This window comes from Seriola lalandi, unplaced genomic scaffold (assembly GCF_002814215.2).
Source record: "Seriola lalandi dorsalis isolate HSWRI2012SDOR001 ecotype SW California unplaced genomic scaffold, Sedor1 jcf7180002054969, whole genome shotgun sequence".
NCBI classification, from domain to species: domain Eukaryota; kingdom Metazoa; phylum Chordata; class Actinopteri; order Carangiformes; family Carangidae; genus Seriola; species Seriola lalandi.
Genome location: NW_019525520.1, coordinates 1,018,320 through 1,027,409, shown reverse-complemented (window position 1 = coordinate 1,027,409; position 9,090 = coordinate 1,018,320). Strand labels below are relative to the sequence as shown.

At 46.5% G+C, this 9,090-nt stretch overlaps 1 protein-coding gene and 1 non-coding gene across 2 annotated transcripts in view; both read right to left on the bottom strand.

The window, feature by feature from the left end:
• Positions 1 to 161: 161 nt before the first annotated feature.
• The window catches only part of kpnb1 (karyopherin (importin) beta 1), a 12,416-nt gene continuing 3,487 nt past the window's right edge, over positions 162 to 9,090 (bottom strand). Inside the window, exons 3-21 of the mRNA XM_023395839.2 lie at positions 8,884 to 9,066; positions 8,596 to 8,796; positions 8,009 to 8,161; positions 7,782 to 7,841; positions 7,592 to 7,681; positions 6,458 to 6,568; positions 6,249 to 6,350; positions 5,926 to 6,150; positions 5,624 to 5,815; positions 5,117 to 5,247; positions 4,567 to 4,714; positions 4,378 to 4,449; positions 4,036 to 4,180; positions 3,473 to 3,555; positions 2,885 to 2,992; positions 2,297 to 2,440; positions 1,457 to 1,562; positions 885 to 999; positions 162 to 417 (exon numbers count right to left, since the gene is read on the bottom strand). Of these exons, the coding sequence (XP_023251607.1) occupies positions 177 to 417; positions 885 to 999; positions 1,457 to 1,562; positions 2,297 to 2,440; positions 2,885 to 2,992; positions 3,473 to 3,555; positions 4,036 to 4,180; positions 4,378 to 4,449; positions 4,567 to 4,714; positions 5,117 to 5,247; positions 5,624 to 5,815; positions 5,926 to 6,150; positions 6,249 to 6,350; positions 6,458 to 6,568; positions 7,592 to 7,681; positions 7,782 to 7,841; positions 8,009 to 8,161; positions 8,596 to 8,796; positions 8,884 to 9,066 (2,610 nt within the window). The 3' untranslated portion in view covers positions 162 to 176. The remainder of the gene's footprint in view (positions 418 to 884; positions 1,000 to 1,456; positions 1,563 to 2,296; positions 2,441 to 2,884; positions 2,993 to 3,472; positions 3,556 to 4,035; positions 4,181 to 4,377; positions 4,450 to 4,566; positions 4,715 to 5,116; positions 5,248 to 5,623; positions 5,816 to 5,925; positions 6,151 to 6,248; positions 6,351 to 6,457; positions 6,569 to 7,591; positions 7,682 to 7,781; positions 7,842 to 8,008; positions 8,162 to 8,595; positions 8,797 to 8,883; positions 9,067 to 9,090) is intronic.
• LOC111646377 (small nucleolar RNA SNORA79) lies at positions 1,269 to 1,410 on the bottom strand. The gene has a single exon (XR_002759955.1). It is a non-coding gene; the product is annotated as a small nucleolar RNA SNORA79 (small nucleolar RNA).

Genomic DNA, 9,090 nt, shown 5'->3' with positions numbered 1-9,090 from the left:
CAGCGGTTGAGAAAATATGTCAAAGGAAAGTTCTGTTTTCACTGGAAGATAAAGCGCAGAAAATATTCTACATAAAGATTCATCTAAACAGATGTTGGATTGTTTCAGTGACGCTTTTAAAAGTGTCTAAACCAGGTGTTTTCTTCTGGCCCCGCCCACAGCAGCTCATCACTCTGCTAGTGTGTGTACGAGCGTATACACGTGAGTGTGAGTGTGAGTGTGTGTTTGTGTGCGTGCGCTGTGTGTGTCTCTGACCAGGCCTGGCTCTTGAGCTTGCGGAGCTCCTTGGTGGCCCAGGTGGCCAGCGTCTTGGTCTTGTTGGTTTTGGAGCGTCGACCCTCCGTCAGCAGGTCGTTGATGAGCGGACGAACCTCGACCAGCTTCATCACGTCTTTACCGAACGCTGTGCACAGGTCGCTGAGAACACACACACACACACACGATATCAACACAGGTCAACTACAAACAACTGAAAGTCGAGGAAAAACGGGAACCTTAAAACAAAGTGGAAAAAACTTAAAATTATAAATGACTAAGAAAGAAGAAACATCTGAACCGAACGAGAAACTGATGATGTGAAACTAAATTAACTTTTTTTTTTCTCCTTCATTTGCACTTTTCAGTTTTTATTCTGGGTAAAATTCATCCTTCATATAAAAGGATGATCGAGGCAAGAACCCAGATGTTTGAGAGTCAGAACATCTGGAACTGTTTGAAAGCACCTGGGCAGCTGATTGGAGGAACCATCTGTCAATCATGTCAGTGTGTGTCAGTGTGTGTGTGTTGGTCTCAGATGTTGTGGTTGGTCGTACATCACACTGTCAGAGTGGTGCATGATTTCTCTTCACAGACCAACAGACACACCTGAGACACCTGAGACTCACCCGATGAGTCCGGCTGCGTTGGCCACCACTCCGTCAGAGTGGTCCTCATCCTCCGCTATGTGATGGATGAAGGAGAGGATGAACTCCACCCGCGGCTGCACCAGCATCACGTCAGCTACAGGGAGGGACCAGGAGTACAGGAAGGGAGGGAGATAAGGGAAGAGGTGAGGACACAACAGGAGGAGAAAGGACACAGATGCAAGAAGGTAAGGACAGAGGAAGAAAGGAAAGGAGGGAAGGGTGTCCAGTGAGGAAGGAGATGAGTGAAGAGGAGAGAGAAGGGAGGGAGGGAAGGAGGGGTGAGGAAATCAAAACAAATCAACAGGTTGCTGTGGCTCAGATCATCACTGCTGTTTGTTTGTTTGTTTGTTTGTTTGTTTGTTTATTTGTTGGGTCCCGCAAAATCAGGAAGCCATTTTTATTGAGGCTTCAGCCTGAAGCTTCCTGAGTGAAAAAGACCCGAGTTTCTCTGCGACGTCGTAAAATCCTCCTGATCCACTGCAGCCAGGAAGAGGAACCGACGTCGGCTCAGGGGGGTGTGGTCATGTGGTCTGAGTGTGTGCGTCTCTTACGGTGGACGTTCTCTTGGTCCCCCTTCAGGCCCTGGATGATCCCGGTGTAGGCCTCCAGACAGCCCTCCCTCAGCTCGTTGAGGTAGTCCACCATGTCGTAGTCCGTCTGAGAGCGGGGGAGGAAACAGACGTCAGAGCTGCGGTGGGTTTAGTTTCAAATCAAAGGACGACAAGCTCATCAGAGTCAACACAATGAGCTCCGCCCCCTTCACCGTCATATGGTCCTATCACACTCGTATGTTTATAAATCTCACAGTACACCTAACAGCATGTGACCACTATCATGTGACCCTCAGTAAAATCACTTTGCTCTGTGGTGAGTTCAAGGTCGCTGCGTAATAAGACGCAGACAGACACAGACAGAGAAACAGAAGTGAGAAATATCCATAAGTCTGTTATTGTAATTTATTTCCCACGATGCTCTTCTCGCGCCGTCTGCACGCAGACAGGTGTGTGAGTGAGTTACTATGGTTACCGCCACGCCCTGAAACTTTCTCATGATTCCGTAACAGGTTTCAGGTTCATATGCTTTGACCACAATCATGAATGTGATTGAACTCCATGAAGGAACAGGCTGGATCACTGATCAAAGCTGCTCTACTTCCTGTCAGAGGACTTGATCAGTGTGTGGAGGTCTCAGATTAACGTGGTTGGTTTTTACATCATGGTCAGAGTGGTGCATGATTTATCATCACAGACCCTCCACACACACAGGTTACAGGTTAAAAGTCAAATAAAAATTTAAACAATTAAATATTTAATTGATTCTTGAATTGTGTGTGTGTGTGTGTGTGTGTGTGTGTGTGTGTGTGTGTGTGTGTGTGTGTGTGTGTCGTCTACCTTGTCGACTTGAGCCTGTGATGCCTGCTGCAGCGTGTCCAGGACGATGTCCAGGTATTTCTTAAACTCTCCTCCAATGGCCAGAGCGATGTCACCAAACGCCGAGAGGATCTGAGGCTTCACTGACCGGTGGACGTTCTCGTTCTGAGGACACACACACACACACACACACACGATGAAGCAACAACAAGAGGATCATGTTCAGTGGAGGGAGAAAAGAGAAGGAGAAACACAGTAGATTAAAATAAACGAGGCTGCTGAGTTCCTGATGTGATTAATTACTTGTCAATGTAAACGTACAGATTCCTTATTGTCTGGTTTACATGTGGAAATAGATCATTTCATTAATCAGTCAACACTGAACATGGTCCAGAAAACCACAGAAGAAGACAAACAGGAAGTGTGGAGGTCTCAGATAAACGTGGTTGGTTTTTACATCATGGTCAGAGTGGTGCATGATTTATCATCACAGACCCTCCACACACACACACACACACACACACACACACACACACACACACACACACACACACACAGAATGTACAGGACAGAGGGGGGAGACAGCAGAGGGAGGGGGAGGTTCCTCACCCCGAGGTTCTCCAGCAGCAGCTGCATGATCTCGTCACAGTAAGGCAGGATGTTGGACATCAGAGCTCTGCACAGGTCACACACCAGACCCACCGCCGCCAGACACACCTGTGACGACGACATCATCATCATCATCATCATCATCACACTCCTACAACACCATCAATGTGAAATAATATGTTAGAGATGGTCATGTCTTTCCACACTGAATCTACTTCCTGTTTCCTCCTGTTTAAGGTTCAAGGGTCAAAAATGACCACAGCTCCAGACTGAGGAGATCGTTAAAGGCCCTGGAGAGTAATTAGTGATTGGGTTTGGAAACTAAACGGACTTTACCCCCATTAATGACCCATGACCGTGACTTATGATACAGATGAACTGCAGTTGTCCACATTTACATCTTGTCTGATGCGTTCAAGAGCTCTGACAGTTTCCTGCTCAGGTCTATAGTTTAACAACACAACCAACACAAGGTTCAGTCTGTTACCAGGTGATTAACAGCTGATTAACAGCTGATCAATCAGCTGACGTCAGTTTGAATGAGGAGCAACAAGAAGCTCAGAGACTGGACTTGGATCAGAGTCCTACCTGATACTCAGCGTAGTTCTTCAGTCCGATGCCCAGGAACGGCTTAAAGGCGTCCATGTACTTCTGGAAGTCGCTTCCCAGAACTGGAACACAAACCAACAGTCACCATGACAACAGCGCCGCCATGTGGTGGTTTCACACAGTCCAAGTCTCAAGTGTCAGATCTGAACCAGTCTGATGAAGTCCTGACCCAGAATCTGATGTGACTGTATGATCTCATACTTTGATGATTTCCAGAACAAGCAGGAACCAATCATTATAATATTAATATTCTGTCTATATATACACGTGCACATGTATCTATCACCACATTATTACTGTTATTATCATCATCACCATTATCAATATTTATTATCATCAATATTAGATACAACCTACTCTCATTAGAACATCCCAATGACACAAACTCATTCTGGCCTCTTCATTATAATTTGTAGAAATTACAATTAATATCTGTGTAAAACTAAAGATAATGAGAGCATCGTCACCGAGACCAAACATAACGAAGGTTACAGTCAAATCTGAATAATATGGTGTGTGTGTGTGTGTGTGTGTGTACGTACCTTCCACCAGTGTGGACACGGCCATCAGAGCATCCTCCTGAACGCCTCCGGAGCCGGCGGTGCTCTGAAACATCCTCAGCAGAGACGCCATGACCACGTCTGAGATCTGCAGAGCGTCCTGATGCTGAACTTTACGAAGAACATTCTGGAACAAAACAGGAAACAGTCAGACTTTTATTTTGAAACTGTCACAATAAGAGCTTATAGATCAGTAAGTACAGTATAAGTAATTACTGATGTGCTTTTACACTCAATGTAAAGATGGGGACCTGAAGTGAAGTGACACGTCAGAGTATCACAGTATCAGAGTGTGTGATTGACAGCTCAGGTGTGTGGCCTCACCTGTAGAGTGGCACACAGCAGTGACTGCAGGTCGTTGAATTGGATTCTGTCTGAGGTGCTCTGGATGTGAGACTGTGGACACAGAGGACAACCTGTTACTGCTCCCAGCACAGCTTCATACAGGTGATCACAGTCTGTCTGTGCTAACATTAACCCCGCCCCCTGATCTGCACCTGCTCTGTGACTCACCTCCATCTGCAGGACCTGCTGCAGTCTCTCCATGATGACCAGGGTGGTCTTCTGGACAGCAGGGTAACAGTCCTTGGCGCTGTTCTTGACGATCTCCATCAGAGCCTCGTAGGCGGCCGAGCGCAGGTTGTTCTGGTGACCATCGGGCCTGGACAGGAGACACAGGACCAATCAGGGACCACCAGGATAAAGGCATGCTCAGTGTATGCTTGTGAAACATGTTCAGAAGCTACAAAATAAAACTCAACATCTGTTTAAAAAGTGCTGTCATTTCATTTTTTGGGTAAATTCAATATTTTAGAAGCTCCTCCCCTCAGCTGATAAAAAAAAATGAAAAGATAAAACCGTCGTGTTGATTCTGTCTCAGTCGTTTCTCATCAGTGTTTGTTTCTGCCGCAGACTGTTATTTTAAACTTTCCTCTTCAAACTGAAACCAGGAAGTCCTGCAGCAGGAAACTGTCTCACCACAAACAGTGTGCGATACTGCGACAGCAGTCCTACAGAACAACATCACGCCGCTTCACTTTGTATTCATTTCCCATCAGCCCACCTGTCTGTGGTCTCCAGGAGCTTCTGGACGATGATCTCGAAGGACGAGGAGAGACAGTAGGTGCTGGGCTCCTCCTGGTCCTCTGCGGCGTCTGTGGCTTCGTAGGCCGCCTCAGCCAGAGAGGAGAACGCCTGACAGGAGAGAAACCACGGTTAGTCCTGTGTCAGCCAATGAAAACAAGCTGTGAGCTGCATGTGACACACCGCTGAATCCAGGGCTGAACAGCTGATCAAAATCATCACGTCAATATCCAAATCACAGCAGCTGCACTTCCCTGGTAGAGAGTAAACCGTGTCTCGACATTATAAATGAAGCACTGTGACATCGCAGACTGGCCACACCCACAAATATTCTCCAGATGTTTTTTTTTTTACTGCTCAGCTCTGATGAATCTGCAGCTCAGGTTACTGTGTGTGTGTGTGTGTGTGTGTGTGTGTGTGTGTGTGTCCACACTAACACTGTGTCTGACAGGTCCAGTTCACCCCCCCCCCAGAGCGCAGGTCTCACCCAGCAGACGTTGGACGCCACCCTGGGCTCCGCCCCCAGACCCTCGATCAGACACTGCAGCAGGGGGGCCAGGTAGACCTCGTTGATGGCGGCTTCAGGCAGCAGCTCGCAGATCCTCCCCACCGTCCACGCCGTGGTGTCTCTCACCACCACACTGGGGTCCTTCATCAGCTCGATCAGGGTCGGCATCGCCTGGGGGGGTGGAGAAAGAAAACTGCTTCATAAACAGTATAATAAAGAGCTGACAGACTGAACAGTAACCAGGTAACCACTGGTTAATGACTGGTTGGTTAGCGACTGACCTGTATGACGAGCGGTTTCAGCTGGTTGAGTTCAGGCCCCTCCAGGATGGATCCGAAGGCCATGACGGAGGCGTCGCGGTAGCGCCAGTCGGGGTGTTTGATGTGTTCTTTGATGAAGGGCAGAACGTGAGGAACCACGTCGTCCTCGCAGCAGGTCGCCAGCAGCATCAGACACACGCCCGCCGCCTTACACGGGTTCCAGTCGTCATCGTCGTCGTTCTCGTCCTGGAGAGCAACAGGAAGTGAGACGACGCTCCCACAGGAACAAACCACTCGAGGAGGAGGAGGAGGAGGAGGAGGAGAGACTTCCTCAGGTGTGTTACCTGTTTGGTGAGGGTCTGGGTGAGGATGGGGACCAGGTACTGCAGGGCCCCTTTGGCGTAGAATTTACTGGTGTGCTCTGGGGGACGTCCCTGCTCCGAGGCCTGCCATTGGACGACAAAAAGGAACAAACCAAAAACCAGTCAGGGGGGGGGTGGGGGTTAAACAAACCTGAACTTAAACTGTTCAAACAATAAAAGTTCCCACAGACCTCTGAGGCCTCGATGGCCAGGTCCATCTCTTCATCACAGACGTTTGACCAGAACTCGATGCCCTGCAAGGCCACCTCATCGATGTCGCTCTTCATCGCCTCGATGGTGATCTGACAGAACAGAGAGGAGGATGAAAGAGGAAGAGAAGGAAAAAGGAAGGAAGTGCAGAGGAAAACACAAAGAAAGGAAATTAAGCATCAAAATTCAAATTTTATTCAGAGCTGCTGTAAAAACATGGATTTAAGACGAGCTGACGACACCGTGGCTAGCTGGTTAGCATGCTAACATCAGTAGAAGGAAAAAATTAGTCTGGCAACGTCAGTGACCTTTGACCGACCGAAGTCTATAATCAGTTCATCATTGAATCAAATGTGAAAAGTTTCCGTCCAGATGTTCATGAGAATGAGAACCTGAAAACAGCTGCATCTACCTCACTTCATTTATTTTCACTTTATTTCATGTTTTTTTGTAAAACATCTCACTGCTCATTAACCCTTATTTTTATATTTTAATCCTTTAGTTTTGATTGTTACATGATTTTAATCTGGCACAAAGAATCTTTTTCAAATTTTCCAATGAAATGAAGAAAAACAAAAAGGTTTTATTTTTCTCTCAATAAATCTAATTATTATAACAATAACACAAGCTGTCAGCTGCTCTGTCACTAGTAGAGTATGGCAAACAATGAAGTACCTTTTTCCATCAGTTTTAAAAAACAGCAAATAAAAATGTGAATTTGCCAAAAATCTAAACAAAATTCTTTTGTCACTTTCTTCCTACTTTTCTCGTTTTTAACAAACTAAATAATTTAGAATAAAAAATTTGTCATCAACTTTGACAAATATTTCGTGACAATCTCTTCCAAAGATCGAAGAGTGAACTTCTTCATCTATTTATTTTCTTCTGAATAAAGTTTTGTATTTGTAAATATTTAGATCAAATTTGTCACTTTCCTCTAAACTCAAATAAATCATGTCATCAGTCTGACACTATCTGCTGCCATCAGTTACTAACCTGAGAACAGCGCTTGTCAGGATGTTTATTTACAGGTAAACAGCGACCTGACGCGTCTGTACAGGGGAACAAAGAACCTGAGTGAAGCCAATATGAGGCCGAGCCGCATGTCGTCTTACCGCGAACAGAGCAGGACCCATGTACGTCTCCATGTACTGATAATACAGAGACATGATCTTCACCAGGTTCTGTAAGGCCGCCACACGCACCTGAAACCACAACACAGAGAGAAACACACAACGTCCACATGTAAAAACTTACAGATCAGACAGGAAGTTAAAAACACTGCTCCCTCCTGATGGTACTCACTCTGGTGTCTGGACACTGTGTCGCTTCACAAACCACCTGCATGATGAAATGTCTCTCCGTCTGAAAACAGTGTGGAGACACATTTACATCTTTAGATTAAACATCATCCACACACCTATATTTCTGTTGTGTGTATTTAGTCTGATGGGACAGTGTGTGTGTGTTGTGTGTGTGTGTATTTAGTCTGATGGGACAGTGTGTGTGTACATCTGTGTACATCTGTGTACCTCCTTGTCGAAGTTGGCTTTGGTGAACTCCAGAGAGTTGAGCAGGGCGTTGGTAGCAGCCAGTTTGACGTTGTTACTGGGCTCCTCCTTCCTCATGCCCTGAATGATGGCTGTCAGGATCTGGTTGGCGTTTTCCTGCAGCTGCTCCGGGTCCTGAAGAAACAACACCGGGTTAATCTTAATCATCATCATCATCATCATCATCATCATGCTAGCACTAACCTAAATATTTCAGCTTTAAAATACAAACCAACACTTGAGATGCTGTCGTCATGTGACTTGAAGTCACGTGGACTCAAAGTTTAGTGGTTACCAGGTAAAGTCAGATGTTTTCAGTGATTTCCATGTTTTCTCAAAACAGTCATTTTATAGTAATTAGTTGCCTGCTGTGTTTCCGTTTAATTAACGATTAGCCAATTATTAATAGAGGAATAATGATTTCCTTTGGTTTGAAGGGAGATCCTTTAGAAGAAATTCTCTTGTCTTGTGATCTAATGTTCTTAAGAGCGTGGATTGATGAGGGAAAAATGATTATTTTAGCATAAAACGGAAACAAAAAGTGAAATGTGTGTTGTGTGTTCACTCACAATGTCCTGGCAGATGTATCCGATGGCCTCCAGCGTGGACTCCTTCATGTGTTCGGTGCTGGAGGGGTCCGTGACGTTGGCCACCAGCTGTGGGATCAGCTCGGGCCACTGGTTAACGGGAATCTCTGCACAGGCGATCCCAGCGACGCACTGCGATGCCGAGCTGGGCCGGTACGTCTCCGTGCCCAGAGTCTGTAAAACCTGAGAGACAGAATGAGACGGAGGCGGTCAGACACATGATGATAAACACTCGATAGATAAAACCCTGAGGACGTTTCTAGTCCTTACGTAGTTCTTGATCTCGCGGCGAGCGTTGGCGTCGATGGCCAGCCATCTCTGCTGGTACTGCGTCTTGACATCGGGGTCTTTGGAGGTCAGAGAGTTCTTCACCTGCAGACCGGCAGCAACTCGAGCCACCTGAGTGTTCCCTGGGTTCGCCAATACTTTGGACAACTCCACCAGGAATGTGGGCTGGGGGAGGACGAGGGAGGGAGG